At 40.0% G+C, this 24,080-nt stretch overlaps 1 protein-coding gene and 1 long non-coding RNA gene across 3 annotated transcripts in view; one reads left to right on the top strand and one right to left on the bottom strand.

Moving 5' to 3' along the window:
- The window catches only part of LOC128087815 (uncharacterized), a 150,925-nt gene that overhangs the window by 33,256 nt on the left and 93,589 nt on the right, over positions 1–24,080 (bottom strand). The gene's annotated exons all lie outside the window — the stretch shown is intronic.
- Positions 1–24,080, top strand: part of TPK1 (thiamin pyrophosphokinase 1) — a 200,321-nt gene that overhangs the window by 94,392 nt on the left and 81,849 nt on the right. The window contains 1 exon segment of the mRNA XM_052697696.1: positions 6,259–6,405. Within this exon segment, the coding sequence (XP_052553656.1) occupies positions 6,259–6,405 (147 nt within the window).

Raw genomic sequence — 24,080 nt, 5'->3', positions numbered from 1 at the left:
CTTCCTACCTACTGTGAAATATTTTAAGGCTCCATAGTGCGAAGGTAGCAAGGTACATATCCTGCAATTAAGGATATCAGAAATGCCCTAATTCTAGGGAACAGGTAGACCAGGCTTTTTTCATGTTCAACTGTAGCTGTGGACATCAAGACACACTGAATTTGTGTTAAAGAATTTTATGTGAAATGGATGTCAGCAGGAGCACATGACATCATATATACTGTGAACCTTTTTTACACTACTTTTGTATTCTCTTCCAGGCTTGTATTTGATCTGTGAAGATGAGTTAACAGAAAAAGGCATGAGCGTAGTGATATATATATATATAGAATACATTGGTTTCTGCTTGTTGAAACAAAGCTAAACCTCATGTCAAATTTCGGTGACAGAAAGAGCAAAAGAGAAAACTACAGTTTGTTAGGGCAATTTAGGGGATAGAGAGGTCAGAGATACACTCATTATCCAAGGCTTTTGACAATTCGCCAGTATCTCAGTTTAGTCAAAGAATAAATAGGTTTGAAACATAAAACATGAGGTTACTAGGAGTGGTTTACTCTTCCTCTTGTAATCTCCAAGTTTTTCCTGTTTATAACAGGAATTGTGATTTTTCTTTTTTGCTACCAAATTTTAAATCAGTCCAGCTCCTCTGCCTTCAACAGCACAGCTTGTTCTGCTTTTCTGATAGCAGCTGCTCCTGATGGAAAGGTCTCCATGCTGGGAAGGTGGCTGGGCTGCATTAGTACACTGGTATTCTCAAAGTCTGCTGCACTTGTGCTGACCAAGCCTTGCTAATGAAGCTCTAGAAGGAAATTTTGAGGAGCCATGGGTTTTGACACAGAGAATTTGTCTGCAGCTTGAGGACCAAGAGCCCATTTTGTTGCTGGAAATGTTCATAAATAACATTTTTTCGGTTCTTGTTTTGTTTAATACATAAGCACTGTAATGTTAGGAAATGTCTTCTTTGTAACATGAGTGTTTTCAGGAAATTACATTTAGATAATGGGATGTAGGTTTATTTTTATAATTAAGCGTATTAAAAAAAAAGGTTTGAAGATTACAATAGCCAGTGCAATTTTTTCGACTCAGTATGATATCTTACTATTTGTCTGAGAATCTTGTCAAGAATAAATGATGGATTTGTGGGAATTTCCTGTTCAAGGAAACTTATTTAACCTAAGCACTGCATAGAGCACTCTTTTTTTTTTCTCCCATTATATTTTTCCAATTTTTGTACCTTTGGGCATTTGAATAATCAAAAGACACAGTGAAATTGTAATATTAGTTAAATCTTTTGAAGCCATTGTGGGTTTTTCTTTTTCGTTTTTTTCTTGTCTAGAATGGGAATGTAGGGGTGGAAGTAGGCAAGTAGTGACGTTGTTGCAAAGTAGAATGTTATGAGAAGTGGATGGTGCTCAACAGAAGTGATTCAGCCTGCAGCCCAAGCCCTCATGTACTCTGCAGCCCCGAGGTCTCTGGTAGCCTTCAGCTTATCCCGATCCTCAGCCATAAGTTCTGAGTCTTGGCCAAAAGGAAGGAGATGGGTCATACAGCAGTTCATCTCTTTACAAATAGTTTGAGGCAGCCTGGCAATCCTTGGAAGTCCACACAGTGCTCCCGCTGTGACAGAAGTAGTAGATGGTAGGATACCATCTCAGACCCACAGACAGGATGACAGCCTCTAGCTGACAGGCTCTTGTTTCCTGAGGAGTCAGATGACCAAAGCAACAAGCAAACTGCTGCTAGAGAAGAGGATCCCATCTAAGCAAAGTGCAGACACTGCTATGTAACTGTGTATATCATCCCTGTAGGAAATAATTGCCATGCCTTTCGTGTAAGACACTAGAAAGCCAATTGCCTTGCTCCAATTAGTGGAGTAAAGGTGATTTGTATTGTATACCTGGAGTGAGATGGAGATGCAAAAATAGGGCAAATGTTCTCCCAGTTTACTATAAATTCATAGTTAGGGAGATAGGAAAGGGAAGGTGAGTGATAGCAAAAAGACGGGAAGTAAAAGTGAGAGTTCTTTATAAAAAGCAGGATGTAATCACCACCATAGATTCCAGCAGCATTCTATTGATCCAAGGATATCTGTAGGTTGATGAGGAAGGCTCTCTTTCTTGCTTCCTTTTTCTCTCTTTTAATCATTCAAACAGTCATTTAATACTGTCCTGTCAGGCTTGGGTTCCAAGGTGATAGCTCATGTTGGTATGTGCATCCTTTATAGTGTCAAACTGAATAGTAAATACAACATTCACACCACTATTTAAGTGTTTACTTTTCAGCATAAAATATGCTTCAATATATGCATGCTGCTACAATAAATTTGTTCTCTTTCATCTCCCTCCAGTATTTTGTATTAAAGCAGTAGACTTTTGAATGTTAGGAAATGAAGTAATGAAGATGACAAGATACCAATGAAGTGTGGAGGTGATAAGAAGTGGTGTTCAAATGCAGTATCTGATCTGTAATTGGCATAGAAATATATGGGATAATAGCAGTGGATGGTCTTCTTGGTCTCACGGGGAGAAAGGTTTATGGCTCCAGAGCTTTCATGACATGTTGTTCTTGCCTTCCCTCTTTCCTTTAGGATGGTCTTTCTTGTTGTTTGTTCCAGTGCTACTGATTTCTTATCTGATATAAGTTTCTTATCTGATATAAGGAGCACAGTTTTAAAAAGAGTGGGCATCCTTTGCTGTCAGTTTGTGCTTTGAGGCTTTGCTCTTGGATGGCGTGGTGATGCTTGTGTTACAAAGCAGGATATGAAGTTCTTTTCACATACCTGAGGCAGTTCCCAGCTTCTTCTGTCCTTTCACCCTTCTCCTTAAATAACTTGTCCATCACTTTTGTAAGTAAAGTCTTCTCATTTAATCCACCCATACCAGAAAGAGAGATGTTTGCTGAGCCCGTTTTCCATGGAAAAAGAGTGTTTAGCAAGCCAGCAGACAATTTATAGCAAATTGTGTATTTTTGTAGTCTCTGTGGAAATGGAAGCAGGGAGCTGAGCAGCCTCACACTGATGTGATGGCACCCTCAGTAACCTCAAGGTTACAGCCTGCTCTAAATTATACCCTAAGGCAGAAGAAAGAAAGGAAGGAAGAAGAATCCAAAGTGCCACGTGCAGAGTGTTTCTTTGTGCTTCTCTTTTCCTTTAACAGCCCCACTGCAACGCCTAAAGCCATTTCAAAAGATGCTGATGTATAAATTTAATTTAAAGATGACAAATCCCATGATTAGAACTTCAACTCTTTATGAAATGAAGCTTGATTGCACTAAAAATGCTGTAGAAGGAATTTAAGTCAGGCTTTATAAAATCTTAATAGAATGCAGCCCACTTTACACTTGTTCTTGCTAGGATCTTGATATTCTTAGCAGTTATTATCACCTTTTCTCTGGAAATGAATAGCACTGTGTGAAAACAAAAAGGGGTAAAAGGACTTTTTACAGGACATTTAAGTGAATTATGGATATTTCAATTGAAGTGCAGTGTGTTAGTCAAGTGCTACCTGCTGGGCAGGAGCTGGGTATAATTCTCTAGCCTCATACGGGGAAAATGAATGGCCTTTCCTCAGTAGTGGGCAAATCTATAAATGCTCTGTGCTTGGGTTTTCACTTTTTCTTATTCTGTGGGATTACAAAGATTCGTGCATGTGCATTCACATTCTGTCCAGTTTCCTTAGTGCTTGGTGGAATGAGAATCAGGGATTGCAGGGAAGAAGCAGATTGTTTTGTTAGCTTGCAGATTTGCTTTTTTTGAATGGAGGTGATAGCTTTAAGATGAAAAATCTGTTGAGGTTTTGCTGGAGTAAGCCTCTTTGTCTGTTTGTTAAATAAATAAACAAATTGTGTATCCTAAACCTTCCAGCAGAGATTTTATGTCCCAAAATATCTGGATGTCCATCACTGCCTCCTGGACTCTGCAGTGAAACGCAAACTGTCTGCTGTCACCCAAGCGTAGAATTCAGCTTTTCTCTCTGCCCATTCCTGGGGTGCTCTAGCTGGTTTTGTTTCCATACCTGTCACAGACATATTTTTCTATTTTACAGGAACAAAGAAACCAGAATAATAGCTACATTTCCTTTTACAGTATCTTTTTTATTCTTCTCCAAACATACCACAACCACAAACCTCAGTTTTTACCAATGTGTTTGTACAAGTCTATGGGGCCTTATGATATGCATCCCAGGGTCCTGAAGGAATTAGTTGATGTACTTGGCAAGCCATTCTGCATCATATTTGAAAAATCGTGGCCTTCATGTGAAGTCCCTTGTGACCAGAAAAGGGGAAACATCACTCCTGTTTTTAAGAAAGGGAGAAAGGGAACTAGAGGCTGGGGATCCTCACATCTGTTCCTGGGAAAATCATGGAACAGATTCTCCTGGAAGCTATGTTAAGGCACATGCAAGATAAGAAAGTGATCTGTGACAGCCATCATTGCTTTACCAAGGGCAAATTGTGTCTGACTAATCTGGTGTCGTTATATGATGAAATGATGGCATCAGTAGACAAAGGAAGAGGAACTAAGGTCATCTACCTGGACTCGAGAAGGACTTGGAGGTCCTGGCAGATGGAAAGCTGAACGTGAGCCAGCAGCATGTGATTGCAGTCCAGAGGGCCAACTGCATCTTGGGCTGCATCAAAAGAGGGGTGGCAAGCAGGATAAGAGATTTCATTTACCCCTTCTTCTACTTAGGAGGTGGTGAGGCAATGGAACAGATTGAACAGAGAAGTTGTGTATACCCCTCCATGGTGGTGTTCAAGACCAGGATGCATAGGGCACTGGGCAGCCTGATCTAGCTGTTAGCAACTCTGCCCATGGCAGAGAGGTTGGAACTAGATGATCTTTAAGGTCCCATCCCTCTCAAGCCATTATTTTCAACAGATCTATTCCATGATACATTGGTTTTATTTTCTTACATTTATTACCAGCTCCCAAGATCACTGCAATTGCTGCTGAATAAGGAGTAGGATTTCTGTATCACTTACGCAAAAGAAGGTGATGAGAGTGCTTTCCAAGGATACAAATGCTATGGAGCAATAGCATTTAATAAAGTAATAAAGAAGAAAAAAAAATTGTTCATCCCATCCAACAACCAATAACAGCTCTTGAGTACAATCTCTATTCAGAGAAACGCTGCTACCCCTTAAATGAGGGGTGAAGGGATGGATCCAGGCTCCATCCCTTCCTGTCAGTCAGGTGCCTTGCTTGCACCTGAGCTCACTAGGTTAGCCACATCTTCTCATCTGGTGCTCAGTCGATGGTTCAGGCTGTGACCTGGCAATCCCACTGCAACTTATATTACACTTCAAAATGTGGAAGTATACATATGCATTATTCCCTGCCCCTCAGAGTGGCCATAGGCTTAGGCCTTGTAAAGCAGAAAACTTCACCAGATGGCTATTGTCATTGGAGCTTCTAGAAGCTTTAGAGCTGCAATGTGTTTGGGCTCTGCATACTACTTACTAAATGGTAGCTTTTGAAATTACAGTTACTGAATGTACTTGACCTGCATGGTGGAAGTAATAAAAATATTTTGCACTCAGTGATTTTCTATCTGAGGAACTAAAAGCTCTTAAATGTTCCCTCTCTGCTTGTAAGAAGTAAAGAGTGTACAGAGGCTTTATGAGGTGTTTGAGACTCAAAATTGCTGGCTGACTCCATGGCCTGGGGCTCAATCAAGGATTGCTTCTGTCCCTAGCAGCAACACCTGGGAGATACGGCAGTTGCAGGGCGCATGCAATCTCTTCTGAGCAGTAGTGCAATTAGTCTTGAGGAGAGCCAGCCTGTGTGTGAGTTTGTATGCTAACATGTTCTGCAGAGGGAGCAAGAATGGCATACAGCGTACCAATGATTTATCTTCTCTGTAGACTGTGAGAATGATCTGAAGCAATTTTGAAGATCTGCAGATATAAGATCCTAAGGTGTGAAGGGATATATCTTATCTATGCAGTTGAGCTAAACAGATAGTTGTCTGCTAGGACTGGTCTCTGTGTTAGGCAAAGCAATTAGGTCCTTCATTAAAGTACCACATGTTGACTGTGAGTTTACTGAGATTAAATACTCAACTTCAAGAATTGCGTAATGGTATTCATTAGTAATGAAAGAAAATGGCTGTATTTTAGATCTGCTTTTGTATAGTCAATGTATTTTTTTTGTTACTTTTTTTCTTATCAAAGTGATTCAGTTTTTGATTTTCAGGATCTAAAGATCATCTGTGGAGGTATCTTGATTCTCTTGGTGACTTTTGTTTTGTCTTTTAGATTGATTTGATTGTGACTTTGGGTGGACTTGGAGGACGCTTTGACCAAACAATGGCATCAGTGGAAACACTTTTTCATGCAACAAATATCACCCCTTTTCCAGTGATAGTTATCCAGGAGAGCTCGCTGATTTATTTGCTTCAACCAGTAAGTGCTGTGAATACCTGACCTTTCATCCATCCTCACCCTGTAGGTTTCCAACATTAGGAGCTCATTTTAGTTGTAATTTGTAGGAACAGAACCTAAATTGAAAATATATTGCAGGGAAGTGGACAGAAGATAACATATTCTGCATTCCTGCCTTGAAAAAAATTGGTTTGGGATTTTTAAGAGGGGAGGAATTCAGAAATCAAAGAGGTATGAAAGCAAAATTTCAGTACTTCTGGAAATTTGATTATAAATGAAAAAAAAACTTCAAATTTAATTAGATTCCAGTAATGTAAGCATTTAACACACACTCCTTTGCATGTTGAGTAGAAGGATGCCTGCACTATGAGGAGAAAAAAACCCAAAACATAGAGGTGGTATGAAGCAGTTTCTGACAGAAGTGTCTGATGGAGTTCTGTGGTGGTCTGAGTGGCATAGATCATTTCGATGGGGATCCAGATAGGATCATCAAGATAATTTATTTAAGATGTATTATTTTTTCAGATTTTTCTGGTCTTACTCCGTTTATTGAGTCATAAAACAATGCATATGAAAAATCTTGCAGGAGCTTCTGCTTCTAAGATTTAAATTAATGGCAAATCTAAGCACCAAAGAGCCTTCTTTAACAGTGATTCATTTGCTTGAAAAAAGCTTTTCCTGATATCAGCATTTCTATAAGCTTAACTAACTTCTCATTTTTATCACAGAAAGCTTTTTTCATTGCAATAAATAACATTCACAAATAAACGTGACAGCGCCCTGCACCGTACATGCTTATTGCAATTTGAGTAAAATATTAATATGATCTGGGCTTATAGATTTAAATCCATGGGACAGACACTGTACTAATAACTTCTAAGCACTGTATCTGCAGGAATGACTGTAGGCACAGGAGTTAATTTGTGACTGTGATAATTAATTGCATGACTAAATGGATAGATGAGGCAGCAGAATGAGGGGGCAGTGGAGCTAAAGTGCAGCTGGTTAAAATCTGGTTGTGAGGAGCAACTCACTTGTGGTGGGCCTGTGGGTGCAGCACTTTGCTGGCCCCAGTAAATTATTTTCAGCAGAGTCTTGGAGAATACCAAATTTAGCTTACAGAATACTTATTTGGACTGGAAAGACTTTTAATTCTTTTAATTAATCTTTTCCTTAAGTGGCTTTGAAATGTTGTGCATTATGCTTGCTTTCAGAAGTGTCCTCAATGAGCATGAGTATTTTTTGCAGCTTGAAAAAATTAACAGCCTGCATGTTTAAATAGAAATCAGAGATTGCCAGCTGTTTGGGTTTGCTGGAAACTTTTTACATTCTGGTTTTATGATTCCTGACTGTCAGTCTGCATTACCACTGATAACTTGAGGCTGATTTGAGCATTCAAAAATAAAGGGTAAATACAGGACGCAGGCCTTTTAGACAACTTAATGCAGACTTTAACTAAGGGATGGTTTTCACTGTTGGTTTAAACTTGTTGCTGTCAGCATCTTCTGTCAACTGTCATGGTAATACCTGATAATGACATTAATCCTGTATTGTTCAGACAAAAATCACATTAGTAGTTTATACACAGGGACAAACAAGAATCCTAAGATTCCTTAGCTTGGAAATACTCACTTTCTTCCCCAGGAATTCAGCATCATATTTTTCTCTTGTAAGCAACTACAATCCTGGTATTCTCTGCCTTTCCCCTCTCTCCTTTGTAATTTGAAATTAAGCTAGGAGGGAAATGAACACAGTGGGAGACAAGCTAGCTTTTTGAAATGCAAGTCTGGAAACTTAAAAGAAAAATAACAAACAAGGCAAGGTTTTGAGATCCAAAAGCAAACGATAAAGTTAAGGGCATCTTGCCTTTGTTATAAAAAGTAGGTCTGAAACCCTTTTCTCTTGGGGAAAAAGTATCTGATCTTTATTGGATTCTTTGGATGAAACATATGAGCAAAAATTAACTGTATTTTTTCTTGAAAATAATGTTAGCCCTCTGCTCATTGTGGTAGGAGATTATTAGTTCTATATCATGCGTACCTGAACAGAAGCTAAAATTCTTGGATATATCCATGAAAATGGTAATCCCATAGCAGCTCTAGAAAGGAGACAAAAGTCAGGCTCCGGAATTTCTAGCTGCTCATACAGAGACTAAGGGAAAGATTCAGTAAATGTGTATTTCAGTACACCAAAAAAAATATTAAATATTTGCTAATAATTTCAGATTTTTGGACAGCTGATAAAGAGAGGCGTAGCAAAAGAAATATATCAATATTGAACACACCTGTAAAAGTGCAAAGCATTGTAGGAAACCAGAAGCATTAAGAGTAATAGAGAAATACAGCAAGGACAATTACTGACTAGGAATATACATATTACAGACTGAGGTGGACCAGATCAACAAAGTCTAATTTCATTAGCCAATAAAATTACCTAAATACTGAATGTAAGGGTAGATGGCTTTTTATGTGCTGAACCATCTCTTGGGAAATGGATAGACAGTGCAAGATTTTGAAGCCTATTGGGAAAAACATTCTCTCACCCATCACAGACTCTCCTGCTTTTATTCTTCTCAGGGTCTGCAAGGTTTTTGCATTTGTACACCACATCCACATGGCTAGTGCGTGATACACAGCCCAAGTGTATTGTGTACCTGTGTACCCATTTGCAAAACAAAGTTTTGCTCTTTGCTCTTACCAAAGTTTGCTCTTTCTATGAAACAGAATATTGTCAGCTATAGACACGAATATCAGTTCCCTTAAAAGTATCAGAATACTTTGTTTCATCCCAAGATCATTCTTCCATCAAGGACTTGGTGGAGGGAGATGATCCTCCCCCTCTGCTCTGCCCTGGTAAGGCCTCCTGTGGAGCACTGTGTCCAGTTCTGGGCTCCCCAGTACAAAACAGACAGGGATCTCTTGGAAAGAGTCCAGCGGAGGGCCACAAAGATGGTGAGGGGCCTGGAGCATCTCTCCTATGAAGAAAGCTGAGTGAACTGGGTGTGTTCAGCCTTGAGAAAAGAAGACTGAGAGGGGACCTGATCCAGGTCTATAAATATCTAAGGTGTGGAGGTAGAATGGCGAGGCCGGACTGTTTTGAGCAGTGTGTGGAGACAGGACAAGGGGAAACAGCCGGAAACTGCAGCATAGGAAGTTCTGCACAAACATGCACAAGAACTTCTTTAGGTGAGGTGACGGAGCACTGGAACAGGCTGCCCAGGGGGGTTGTGGAGTCTCCTTCTCTGGAGATATTCTAGACCTGCCTGGACACCTACTTGTGTGACCTGCTGTAGGGAACCTGCTTTGGCAGGGGGGTTGGACTCGATGACCTCTGGAGCTCCCTTCCAACCCCTACGATTCTGTGATTCTGTGACCTTTAAGTTTCTGATACATGTGCCAATGGAAGGGATTAGTGAACTAAAAAATCAGTTGGGCAGTATTCCAGAATTCTATACTAGAATCATATGTTGACTCAAAGTAAGATAGCATGCACCTTTGTCTTGAGTGATGTATGGTCATATTTTTAAAATCCTGATCAGTGGGATGAAAGAGAGTTAATCGTTCTATAGTACAGCATCATCCATTTGCCTAGGTTTCCTTTCCAGGATTTCTCTCTGCAAGTTAAAAAAAGGCTAATGGATAGGTTCTGGTCCATCTTTAACCAAACTACACGCGGGTGGCAGAAGCCGGGCAACCGTGGGGAGCAGACAGCGGCAGCCATAGGAGGGAAATGGATTGCAGCCACAGGGCTGCAGGTGCCTCGCAGCCACGGCGGCCCTCTCCGGGGACTGCGATTTTCCTCTCTCTTGCCAGGGATGGGGTTGGAGTCGCGGATCGGGTCCAGACAGGAGCTGCTTCCTGCGCCAAGGGGCAGTGGTGGGGGAGGAAGGAGAGAAGGGTGATGGGTAACAGTCAGAAGAGTTTGCCCTTCTTCCTTGACTAATTTGCCTGAGCCAAACAGATAGCAGTTTGGTAGCTGTTTTATATGCAGTAGTTGCAAGATCCCAAAGTTTTATGCCAATTCTGACTCAAAGCTCCCCATCAAAATAAAAGCCAGTTATCAGAAACACAGTGCATTCCAGCTTATCCATTAAAGAAAAATAGCTAATGCTGAGGTAAATACAGGTTGATTCGGAAACTTTCTCTATAATATTTCAAGATTTACTCATTGCTCCCCATAGTTCCTGGCTGCTCACCTTCTGTCCTGCAGAATGCTGCGGGTGCCAATCAGTCTCTCTGTAGTTCAGTCAGGCGGTGCTGCCAGACCGGGCTCTCTCAGGTTCAGTTTGATTTACTCCACGCAGTGGGTGCCATTTGCAGCATCTGAAGCACAGACTCAGATGTGAAACTATTTACTAAGACAGAAAAGAAGGAAAGAAATAATAGCAATTATGATAATATATGTATATAATACATACTTGTAAAATAGATGATGCACAGCACAATTGCTCACCACCCATCAACCAATACTGAAGCAGCAACTGCACCTCCAGCCAACTCCCTGTTTTTATAGTTCAGCATGATGCCATATAGTATGAAATATATCTTTTGCTAGTGTAGGTCAGCTGTCCTGGTTCTGTTCCCTCCTACCTTCTTGTTCCCTCTACCCAGACCCCCCCTCCCTGGCAGAACAGTATGAGAAGCTGAAAAACTGGAACAACCTTTGTTCTGTACAGCACTACTCAGCAACTACTAAAACCTTAGTCTGATACCAACATTGTTGTCTTCCTAAAGCCAAAAGAAAGCATTATACCAGGTCTTGTGAAGAAATTCAACTCCGTCTCAGCTGATAGGAATCTTTAAAGCACTTCAAGCATGGAAGTACTGAGCTGTCTAACATATCCCTAGAAAACTGTAAGGGGATAAAGTACTAAAACATTCAATTTTTTATTTCAAGTCATCTTGGAAAGTGATTTAGTTTTATCTGTTTAGCATAATCTGCTAAAAGGCATTAAATGGTCTGAAATAATTGTGAGCACTATGGTGAGCTGACTGACATCAGTAATACAATCCAAATGTGCTGCATTGATCTCCTAATTGTATCTTGAGAATTTAATTCAGTGTTTTACATTTCTATCTTTGTTGATAGGTCAGCTTGTACCTTTTGTCCCACTTCTTGGTGCTTTGACTTGATTACGAGTGACCTTTCGAGATGATACAGGTTTTCACTGGAAGTATTTATTCTCAGAAAACCTCACTTTTCTACACTACTCAAAAGTTCATCATAAATTACTCTACTTATTGTAGAGAAGCTGAGCATGGATAAATTAATTGATACCAGGTCTTAAAAAGCATGAAAAAAAACTCTCCGTTGAATCTGAGAATGGCCAAATAAATACATGCCAATTAAAAAAAATAAAATCCATGGAGAAAAAGAAAAGACAATCTAGTCAGAATCGTGTGCAGACAACTACTAGAAATCTACATCATTTAATTTTTGGGGCATGCATAAGCAGTGCTTATCTGCTATCCAATAAAATATTTTGTCTTCTCGGCATATTACAAGTTCTGTTTCGCTTATTGTAACAAAAAACAGTTCATAGGAGACATTGGAGGACAGATGCTTGTTCCTCCTGACTTTTTTAATTTGTTAGAAATATGTAGATTAGAAATGTGTAAGATAAAATGACTATAACTGTGACAGTCTGTCACAGTTAAATGAGCAAAAGAAAATCTTGAAACTGAATGGCACTCTGAAAGACTGAATTCTTGTCTTGATTCTAAGAAATTTTCAAAGGAAATGAGTAGAATTGCTCCCAATTCGCTCATTAGAATTGAACGACTGAACAAAATAAGTAAAGGCCAAGCAGTGCCACAGTAAAAGATACCATTTCTTACATTACAGAGAAGTAATATAATCTGTGAATAGCTGAGGAAGTTTCTGTGAATAAGAATCACTTAAGAGTGATCTACCACATAATGAAGGTAGTTTGTCTCCAAAACGTCTCTTCTTACATACCTGCAGGAAATTATTTAGTTCTAAAAATTGAATGTTATCCAATAAAGAACATTTTACTGAGGTTCATTATAGACCCATAATGTGTTCTCAGAAATGAAACATAACTTTTGAAGAGGAAGTTAGTAACTACAGTGTTATAACTGTTGTGCTCTCGGGAATAAAGTGGATGGATGAGTATGCTTATTTGGGGAGAGCATTTTGTGCCACTTGTTATTATAGGGTAGGGGAAAGCAGTATGATGATACATAATAGAATTTCTTGAAGGCTTCTCCATTTGAACTGATTGATGTTGGCTCCTAAGCCCTCGTTGGTTTAACTTTCTGTATCAGAAATGCTAAAAATAAGACCCTTCATTTCTGTATGTGAGAATATTGAAGGATTGTACGGGAACTGGTGAGTCACAGCCTGAACCTCTGATTGATCACCTGAGGCGAGCGGTGAGTCAGCCAGAGGAGCACAGGTGAAGGCAATTCAGCCGTGCTGCCAGAAGACCTATTTAAGAGCTGGGTACGAGTGGGGAAAGATCTTTTCTGGAGATCTTCTTCTCTGCTGAAGATTTGTAAGTGAGCCCAGGATAGGGGTAAGCTTTCTGTCTATTCTCTTTTTGTTATCGTTATCTGCTTTGCTAAACTCTCTTGTTTATTTTGTAATTATAACATCTTAGTATTCATTGATTACACAAGGATTAAAATGAGATTAGTACAATTTTTTGAGAACAGATGAAGGCCAACTTTGACTTGTTATTTCTTTCTCAATTGTTGTGTGTGATGGTCAGGAAATATGTATGTATTTGCATATGCAGGTAAATTAAACCATATGGAGTGTGAAGATTATCTTCCCCTTCTGCCTTGATGTGTCATACCTGAGCAAGTCTTACTGACATTGCTAGCACTGAGTGAGTAGTCGAGAAAAAACACTGCATTTGTCGAGTCGCTTGTCAGCAGTCTGCATTTTCTTGTTTTTCTTCGTTCTTGATATATTTTTAGGACTTTATGTCTTTCCCATGTATCCTTCGTCTCAAAATGTGATGGATTTTCCTTGTATGTGTATGGAAGGTCACCTATAAACCTACATCAGAACTTTCTCCATGTTAGGGGAGGTCAACCTGAAAGTTTAGTCTAGGGCCATTCTTACTGTTATTTATGAATAAGAGCACTTTGTTTTAAATTCATTTAAATTCAGTTTTAAAGAGCACTAAGTTTTAAATTCATACAATTACTGCAGTATGAATAACTAAATTCGAATATTGTTTAGCTCTCAGGAAGTTCTAATTGAGGTAGAGAACAAATAGAAAAATATTCAAAGAATAAATAAAGTAAAAAGAGAATGGAGAGTAAACAGCATTGAAAAAGTAAAGAAGGCAGAAAAGAAAATAGTGGAGTTCAAAAGCTGTAGTCTGTGTACATATGTAGAGATTATGTGCTTGGTAGGATTTGACAGCAGTGGTTAGAGATCGTTTACTGTTTTATACATATGTTACTTTGGAAGTAAGTACCTATTTTTACAAAACAAACTAACATTTGTTTGTGCAAGTAATTTTGAGAGTCTTCAGTCTGGTGCAGAAGTAGATGAGGAAAGAGCATTAAAGATGGGATGGTGAATCTTGCCTTTACAGAAATACCTTATAGGTATAGCATTAGTTCTACAATGTAACAAAAAATAATGTATAAAGTAACAAAAAAAAAAATTACCTATTTGAGTCTAAAAATAAACATTTTTACAGTCATGCTCAAATTATTTTATCAGACCAACGGAGAAGTGGTTTAGGCAGTCAGTGAATATGAAGTAAGAAAGAGAAAAACGTGGCGTAAGGGGAGGTGGATGGCATTAGAAAGATGAATGCTTTCATTTTTACATAGTGCTGTATAAGCCATTGTTAACATTTTCTCAGAAAACGTGCACTTGAACTATATAGCTTCCACTCGGCCATTGGAAATTTGATGTGCATGTTAGTGAAAAGAGAGGCAGATGAGTGCAGTGCCCTTGAAAACACTCCTCCAAAATTTCTCTAATTTGCAACAGAAATGCTACAGGAGCATAGCCTACCACAGGCTTTCTTTCCAGCAGCAGCTTTGGTCAGGAAGCTGCAGAAATTTAAGCTTTTTGCAATAAGAATCCTTCCTCCTCAGAATAAGCCTGTTCTCTGAAGCACCTTAGACCTAAAATAAATATGCAACCAGTTGGGTGTCTTTACAGTCTGTAGAGTAAAACTTCATTCAAAAATAAAAAGCTGTTTTTATTGGACCCACTGGTGTCAGTGACTCTGGAGTACTCAAATGGCTTACGTTTTTATTCTGGAAAGAAACCAAAAGCATTAATTTTTGCTTCGTGATTGTCTCTGCCTAAAGCAAATTTTTCTGGTCTAGTTACCTTCTCTTGAAGATAGTTTTCTATAAGTAAATACTAAAGGTTGATTAACTGTCCTGAAATAAAACAGCTGTCAGATGTTTGAAATGCATGGGGCATGAGGGAGAGGTACACGCATATTGGATAGAAAGGTAATTTTTACATTTCAGTGAATCTGCAATGGTTAGTAAAGCTGGGGTACCTACAAAGGTACCCCCAAGGGCGTGAGCTTGGGGGATGCTTGTCTTTTTAAGTTGATTGGTTCTAGTGTTAGGGATCAACATTTTTTTTTTTTGGCATGGTGAATTCATTTCCTAACTTCTGCAGAGTAAAGAATATCTTAATCAAAACAGATCTTTGAAGACCAAGGCTAGTTTCTGAAAGTTCAAGGAAGAGGCATAAACTGAGAAACCCAAAGAAATGCAGAGAAAAATCTGTAAATGACTCTACAGAAAATATTTTTATATGTTGTTTTACTATATCCATCAATTAAACACCAGTGTACTGCCTACTAGTCACTACAAGAAAAAACAGATGGATTTTGGAGATTGATTGTCTGACAAAAGTATGTTGAAATCTTATTTTCAGATTCGTATTTCAAGCACTAATTTGGCTGTTCTCATTCATTTGAATTTTAACCGTAATTTACATGGCAGTATAGAATCCATAATTAATACAGTGGACTCGATTGAATGACTTTGTAACTGACAAGACACCATCTATTTTGGGCTTCATTTCAATATTGCAAAACCAAACAAAATGAAACAACTTCTGCAAAGGAATGAATAAAAAATGGTTCAACAGATGTCCTGTTTCCATAAAATAACAAAATGCTCTTTAATTATCTGTTAGTCACTGACAAATGAATTCTTTGGTGGGAAAAGCCTTCATTTACAAAAAAAAAAAAGTACATATTCATAGACAAGGGGTGGTTGTTGCAATTTCTTCTAGAAGCTCATTACAATATTCCATGCGCATTCTATGCCCCAAACTCCACCCTTACTTCTTCTGCACGTGTTGTGCCAAAGGCCATAGGTATTCCAGCTTCAAATAGTTCAGTTTCTATGATGGTTTCTAGGATGTGGCTCCTTGGGTTAATATGGTCCTTACGGTTCAGGTACCCCACATCTTCTCTATTGTTCATGCTCAACTAGTTTACAATTTTAACAGTATATGACAAAGCAAGCTGGCTTCCTTATTTATATAAGAATCCCTGTGAGGACCTCTGGAAGGGGAAATTTGTGTTTTTTAAATTAAAAATAGTAAGCAACTCTCATAAGGGGCTGCCAGAAGTAGAAATGCAAATGACTTTCAAGGATACGGGAAACACTGATTTCCTCATTCTTCCTTAAGTTAGCTGAAACCTCTGCAGCATATTTTGGTAGTGATTCAAATACTACCTTAATCAGTATGTGGAGGTTAAAAAAAAAAAAAAAAAAATTATATCTTCAAGTCACTGCAATTTATGGTATAAGCTTGCCTTGCAGTGGAACTAAGATTTGGTTTGGACCCTGCTGGGTTTTACTTGTGCCCCATAACTGACTGCAGTGCTGCTCATGCGAACTGAGTCTGACCATATGAGATAGTTTTCGCAAGTCATTAACAAAACTTGGGGAGATGGTGAGACTTCATCAGCTGATTGGTTAATGTGTATTTGCGGTGTACAGTAGTAGTCACTGAAACAAGTCTTTCAATCACAAAGTCAAATTATTTTTGTTCTGGCTCAGCAGATGGCAGTGTTAAGTGGTTGTTATTATTATTACTTTTAAATGTCTTGAAATGTTTTTTTATATGATTGTTCTGTTTACAAAGAAGAAAATTTGCTTCTCATGGGTTCTTGGTGATATCAGGCAAAGTGGGCCAATACTCTTATACAAAAAGATAAAGGAAGAAGAGCTGTACTCACCCAGCTGGTAAAGGGGATCTCTGACTACGCAGAGACCATGCACTCCTCAGGAAGCAGCCTCGATCCAAGAGATACTCTCCTTTCAGTGGTCAAGCCTAACATGAGGCCAGCGTGGCTCCATCTTGTGTCCACCCTTTCTGGTCACTTGGGGAGCACAGGTGTGGAGAATTTGCCATCCATACCCCCTTTACCAGGTGCTTAGTCACCAGTTCAAGCCATGACCTAGCCCCCTACACTCCTCCCCAATACAGCATGAACAGTGATTGGGCATATTTGGAAATGAGCCCATACACTTCAAGTACAAAATATACAATCAGTAGTTCCTATACTGAGTACACAGAAGTCCATAAATCCATTCACTTGTGTGTACAGGCTTTGTAGTTGTTGCAAGGTCACGTGCAAGGTTTGTAGTCATTGCAGGATCATAAATGTTGCATGATGTATTCGGTAGATGCTTCCAGAATATCTAGTTCTTTTCTTTAAGAAAGGCCACCACCGGGTGCTGTTGAAGAGCAGAATTCTCTTTAGTGACAATGGAACAAATCGGAGTTCAGTGATATTGCTCCTGGTGGTCTTGTGGGCCACAGACCTCAAGGGAGTAAAGCAAATGTACAACCAGGTCTGTGTTATAATTTCTGAGATCCACATACCAATTACTTGCAGAGTTATCAACTCCCCCTCTTCTAGTAACTTCCTCCAAAGAGCAAGTAGGCTGCACCACTTCAGTCCTACCTGTACCTCCTAAGGCCACTTTACCTTATAGGTCCCTGGCTTGAGGTCCTCAGGGGCAGGGAGCAGGAGATTATTCAGCATCCCAGTTTGGGAATAGCATACTTCATTTCCTTTAATTTGGATTTTATATAACCCTGCAAAAGTCAACTGCGCCACCCAAACACCAGTACTTCTAATCCATAGCCTGAACTCTCCAGTATTAGTTTGGAGAATCAGTCCCTATACCCAGTATGCATTCCTGAGATGGGGCTATAGGAACTTTCTACTCCCAGGGAGTATAGACACCCAACATCTAACTTCAACGAAGTTTGGGTTACTGAAGTCATTTCCCTCCAAACCTTCCTATAACAATACCCGTGCCCAGAAATCATGATGAATTGCCACAAATTATAGATGTTTTGGCTCTAGTATCTATTAGGGTGATGATCTGATGTATATTCTTTCAGAACCAATATGTTGTCAGTTCAACATACGGCCCAAGGAGACCCAAACTCTAGGAGGACCTTGGCCCTTGTTTTATGCCATTAATATATCTAGACACAGACCTTGTTCCAGAGAAGCCCCAGCAGTAGCCAACTGGGCCTCCTGGGGCTGCTGCCTTCTCGTTTCAGATTCAGAGACATCTCCTGAATTCCATGGCTGGTTGGGGACTCTCTCTATTCTACTTACGCTTTCCCTTCAGAACAGGCTTAAAAAATTGATTGATTACAGTTACCACCATAAATTTAGTAATACATGATTCAGTTGTTTATCTTTTGGGGTTTGATCCTTGCTTTTATTAAATTGTTCTACATTTGCTGGCAAGATACTCTCACCAGTCCTGATGGTGGAGCCCTTCAAGCTGATTTACAAGGTCAAGTCTCTCTAGGACTATAGCCAAGTCTCTATAGGACACAGATTTTGCTGGGATCTTAGATGTTCTATTTCTCCTAGGTCAGCTACTGTTGGCACTGCTTGTTGGACAGTTGCAATTCTAGCTACCAGAGGGTTCAAAATAACTACTAGCATTCCATACTGAAGAGAAGGGTCTTGCTGCATGATTAGATCTCTTAGCCCAGCTGAGAATTTAACTAGTTCAGAACTTTGGAAGTCCTCCTCATAAATGACCCCTTTCATTCCTAATTCCTTTATGTATGTTTGTAGGTTTTCCATATTATCCCACATTCTATTCTGAACGGGCTTTCATTTGGTTCTGTATGCTTATACAAGGCAACTAGCCATTGTAATAGCAAATTATTCTCATCATCATGTCTAACAGCTGAACATAATCTTTGTCACTTGGCGAGGTGGGGCATGATGGAAGCTAACTGTGACATCTCAGACCCACTGACTAATACCTTCTACCCCATGTCCCATAGTCTTAATAACCATTCAGGGACTCCTAATTTTTCAAAGAATTATAGAATCATAGAATGGTCTGGGTTGAAAAGGACCACAGTGATCATAGAATCATAGAATCACCAAGGTTAGAAAAGACCTAAAAGATCATCCAGTCCAACTATCCACGTGTCACAAACAGTAAACTCACTAAACCATGTCCCTCAACACGAAATCCAGAATCCTTGAACGCCTCCAGGGTTGATGACTCCACCACCTCCCTGGGCAGCACATTCCAGTGCTTGGCCACTCTTTCAGAGAAGTAGTATTCCCTAACATTCAGCCTAAATCTCCCCTGCACAGCTTGAAGCCATTCCCTCTAGTTTTATCAGCAGTTACATGAGAGAAGAGACCAACCCCCAGCTCACTACAACCTCCCTTCAGGTAGCTATAGAGAGCAATGAGGTCTCCCCTGAGCCTCCTCTTCTCCATACTGAACATTCCCAGCTCCTTCAGCCGCTCCTCAGCAGCCCTGTGCTCCAGACCCCTCACCAGGTTTGTTGCCCTCCTTTGAACACGTTCCAGGGACTCAATGTCTTTCTTGCAGTGAGGGACCCAAAACTAGACACAGTACTCGAGGTGCGGCCTCACCAGGGCTGAATACAGAGGTACAGTCACTGCCCTGCTCCTGCTGGCATCACTGTTTCTAATGCAGTGATCATCTAGTTTCAGTCTCTCTGCTTTGTGCAGGGTCGCCACCAGACCAGGCTGCCCAGAGCCACGTCCACCCTGGCCTTGAGAGCCTGCAGGGATGGGGCATCCACAGTCTCCTTGGGCAACCTGTTCCAGTGCCTCACCACCCTCGGGGTGAAAAACTTCCTCCTAATATCCAACCTAAACCTCCCCTGTCTCAGTTTAAAACCATTCCCCTTGTCCTATCACCATCCACCCTCACAAACAGCCGTTCCCCCTCCAGTTTCTACATTCCCTTCAAGTACTGGAAGGCCATCATGAGGTCTCCTCAGAGCCTTCTCTTCTCCAAGCTAAAAAAGCCCAGTTCCCTCAACCCTTCTCCATAGGAGAGGTTCTCCAGCCCTCTGATCACCTTTGTGGCTCTCCTCTGGACCCCCTCCAAGAGCTCTGCATCTTTCTTGTGCTGGGGGCTGCAGGCCTGGACACAGTACTGCAGATGGGGCCTCACAAGAGCCAAGTAGAGGGGGACGATCACCTCCTCTCCCTGCTGGCCACCCCTTTTTTAATGCAGCCCAGAACACAGCTGGCCTTCTGGGCTGCAAGCACACACTGCTGGCTCATGTACAGCTTCTCATCCACCAGGACCCCCAAGTCCTTCTCTGCAGCGCTGCTCTCAAGGAGGTCTTCCCCTAGTCTTTAAATTGGGATTGCCCCGACCTAAGTGCAGCACCCTGTTAGTGTTTAAAGTTTTTGTACCAGATCCATTAATTCAGCTGCCCCGCACAAGCAAGCCATGGTATGTATTGTTTCAGCAGAGGGTACACTTGCTGGTCTTCCCTGGAAAGTTTTAGTTTTTTGAGTCACTGTCGGTCACATTTTCTAGAGATTCCAGTTGTACCAGACTTCTTTGTAGTTTTTCTTAGGGTTACACTAATAGTTTCCACTTTATCAGAAGAATTTTCTATTTTATTCTTATTTTTTGGTCCATTTATGTTCCAAGGATCTCATTAATCTAGGTTATAATCTTTCAAGATTATGGATCTAAATTTCTCCATTGGTAGATTCCTACCTGTTTGTTGAGCTTATCACCCCACAGAACAAGGTAGGCTTGTGCTCAACTTGGGCAAATATCACCTCATTTTCCTCCCCTAACTTTTCTTCAGATTTGATGGAATTCAACGCTACTAGCTGTGGCCATGCCACAGTTGATGCATTAAGCTGCCTTTCCCTAGCAGTTGAAATATGATTTCTCAAATTTTCCAAGAAATTCAGCCATACAAGATGGCAACTTGGGAATGTCCCTGTAACTCCTAAATGGTTTCCATTTTTCTACTACCTCCACGGCAGAATGCTACAGAGATACTAGAAACCCGGGTAACTCCTTTTCAAGAGAGATCTTCTGCATCCAAACCATTGTGGAACAGAATCATAGAATGCCTTGGGTTGGAAAGGACCTCAAGGATCACCAAGTTCCAACCCCCCTGCCACAGGCTGGGCCACCAACCTCCAGATTTGGTAGTAGACCAAGTAGCCAGGGCCCCATCCAGCCTCCAGGGACGGAGCATCCACAACCTCTCTGGGCAGCCTGTTCCAGCACCTGACCACGCTCTCTGTATAGAACTTCCCCCGACATCTAATCTAAACCTTCCCTCCTTGAGCTTAAAACCGTTCCCCTTGTCCTGTCACTGTCTACCCTTGTAACAAGTTGATTCCCTTCCTGTTTATAATCCCCGTTTAAATGCTGGAAGGCTGCAATGAAGTCTCCTCCCATCCTTCTCTTCCCTTGACTGAACAAGCCCAGCTCCCTCAGCCTGTCTTTGTGGATCTCCTCTGGACCCTCTCCAGCAGCTCCACATCTTTCCTGCATTGGAGGCCCCAAGCCTGGAGACAGATGGGGCCTCGCAAAGGCAAAGTAGAGGGGGACAATCACTTCCCTGTCCCTGCTGGCCACCCCTCTTCTGATGGAACTCAGGAATAGTCTTTACAAATGCTATTTCTGTCTTTAAGATGCTTTCCTTGGTACCCTGCCAACTACACCAAATGTTCTGCTCAGAAAGAAGCAAAATTGTTTCTGACAGGTAAAACATTCACGGGTAGGCCAATAATCACATGCAGAAGGAAGAGTTTAACTCACTCCGCTGGTGAAGGGGCTTTCTAGCTCCTTCTCAAAAAGCATCCTAGGTCCAAGAGATATGTTCCCTTCAGTGACTAGCCTTCATATGAGCCCAGAACGTCTCCACCCTGGGTCTACTTCTTCTGGTCACATCCGTTCACCAGGTGCTCAGTCAGCAATTGAAGCTGTGACCTAACAGTTCTACAGTGATGATGGGAAGGCAGGTGGCAATGCAGAGTAAATTATTGAGACAGAATATGAAGATTCTGTTTACACATGGAGCAGAATGTACTTTCAAATGTGGGGCTTTTTATCTTCATTAAAGACTGTGGTGAACTCCATCTTTGGCTGCTGTCCAGCGCCATCACCCAATATTATTTTATTCTTGAAAAAATATGTTCAGATTACGCTTCAGTGTGTAGTGAACCACTTGAAGATACAGCACAAATTTCCTTATAAAGCTTAGCAGCTTATCTTTAACTCAGGCCACGTTATAATTTATCTTTATGCCAGGTTCTTATCCTTCTCATCATGGGAATAGTATGTAAAAATGCACTTAGTATGAATAGAATTATATGTATATATAGCTCTATAGAGATCTGTGTCATGGAGAGTCTTATGGGCTTTAGGTTCCCTAAGTATCTAAATGGTTAAAATTGAAGGTTGACAGTATTTGCAATTTTAAAAAAGAGACAAACTGAAAGTTGTACTAGAGCAGTTCACCTTTGGTTTAAGACCGATCATCCTTCCCAGTTTTAATTACATCCAATCTATAGCATGCGCTGTTGAATCTTCAAAATCTTAGAATTGTATTTAAAAATAAAAATAAATTAAAAAAACCTCCCTTGATTTAATGGATTATACGGACTTAGGTTCATCAAGATGGTGTTATAACAGACCTGTATGCCATGTGTGCATCACTTCTGCAGACATGATTCAGCAAAAACTCAAGACAATCTAAGATAATTCAGTTCTCTAGGTCTTTTTTACTTGTGGAATATAGAGAAAGAGGGTAATTATTTACAAAGTCTTTCTGCCTTTTGGGCAGAGTAAAAGAAGAAAATGTAGTGTGTGATTGCATGTATTCACAACCTTTCCAGTAGGAAACACATTACTAGTTGTCGGGAGGTTTTATGTATAAACAGATGTCTGGCCCTACGTTTCTTACAGTTATAGTAGGAACAGCTCATAGGAATGTATAACATAGAAATAATTAAGCAGAGCTCGCTCTTATTCAGATTTGAAAAACATATGTATTTTTGTCCACATAATCATGTTATCAAACCTTCAAGTAAGATTCCTGAAGTCTAAAATTGAATACAGTTGATACAATTGAATTGTATCCGTGTTTATACATGCATGTAAATACAAACAGGAAAAGAGCAGACTTCAGAACCTATAGTACCTAGCGCTTAAAACAACATTTCTAAACTTTGAGTGAACTTAAGGCAATCTTAAACACAGAAAGCTGGGAAACAAAGTAGAGTTTTTCACTTTATTCATTATTAATCTGAGATGCTTTTGATTTTGAGCGTGAACCTTTAAGTACTAGTACACTACTTCTGGAACGTACCTGTAGTAACTTTAGGTTTGGGGTAGTAAATCACATTTAAGTTTTGTGAGGTCTTGTCCTTTCTTTGTTTTTTGTTGTGGGTGTTGAGGGTTTTTTGTTTTTGTTTGATTGGTTGGTTGGTTTTAGACGTTAGAGGAGTGAAAAATCTTTGGATGTTTAATAATCCTTTGACAAAATCAGTGGCTGTTTTGATGGAGCTGCCTGCTGATTATACATTCTGCACTAAATATCTGATGGTTTCATGGTTGATAACTGCAAAGACAATAAGTAGAAAATACATGAGCAGTGAAGCAGCTAGCAATTTTTACGTAAAAAAAAACAAACAAACAAACAAAAAAAAGACATAAAAAAGATTAACACCTTTCCAAAACTGAGCTCCAGTTAATAAGTTTGTAGTTGAAACTCAGAAATGCTGATGGGCCCTTAGAGACAGGATTTTTCTTACAAGTGACATCTATACTGAAGTCAATTCAGCATCTGTGGAAATTGCAGAGCAGTCTTTAATACAGATCTTGTCTCAGTGCAGGTGTTTAAAAAATGATAGGGATATTCATTCGTACAGCAGGCAGGCATAGACTGTACAGAAGCAAATAAAAGAAATGTATACAGATTTTGGTTTATGTGTGCAATCTGGAACAATCAAGTTTTGCCCCTTTATGTATGTCTGTTTACATTAATTCGCTCTAAAACTAAACCACATTTAGAAATCTTTCATAGATATTTCTCCCATGCTGGTCCAAAAGCAAGTTTATGTGATGAGGTGCATTTTTCAGTAGTGTGAAGACCTGGTAGTATGCGAAAACCTCACCTCTTATCACTGAAGGCTTAGGGAAAATTTGGGTTAAGGTAGGGACTGAATTTTCTGTATCTGAATTTGTCATTCCTTGCACATTAGTTTAAACTATTCAAAGGAAAAAATAATTTTTTTTAATACTGCAGTGCAAATCAGTACCACTCATTCCCCTGTCAAAATAGGAGTCATACCATTATAATTAGGGAGAAAATAAAAGAGGAAAAGGTTTAGTAAGCAAAAAGTTATTTATTTATTTGATTATTTT

This window comes from Tympanuchus pallidicinctus, unplaced genomic scaffold (genome assembly GCF_026119805.1).
Source record: "Tympanuchus pallidicinctus isolate F22 unplaced genomic scaffold, pur_lepc_1.0 scaffold31, whole genome shotgun sequence".
In the NCBI taxonomy this organism is placed as follows: Eukaryota; Metazoa; Chordata; class Aves; order Galliformes; family Phasianidae; genus Tympanuchus; species Tympanuchus pallidicinctus.
Note: the sequence above shows the minus strand (reverse complement) of the source record. Positions and strands in the feature narration are given on the sequence as shown.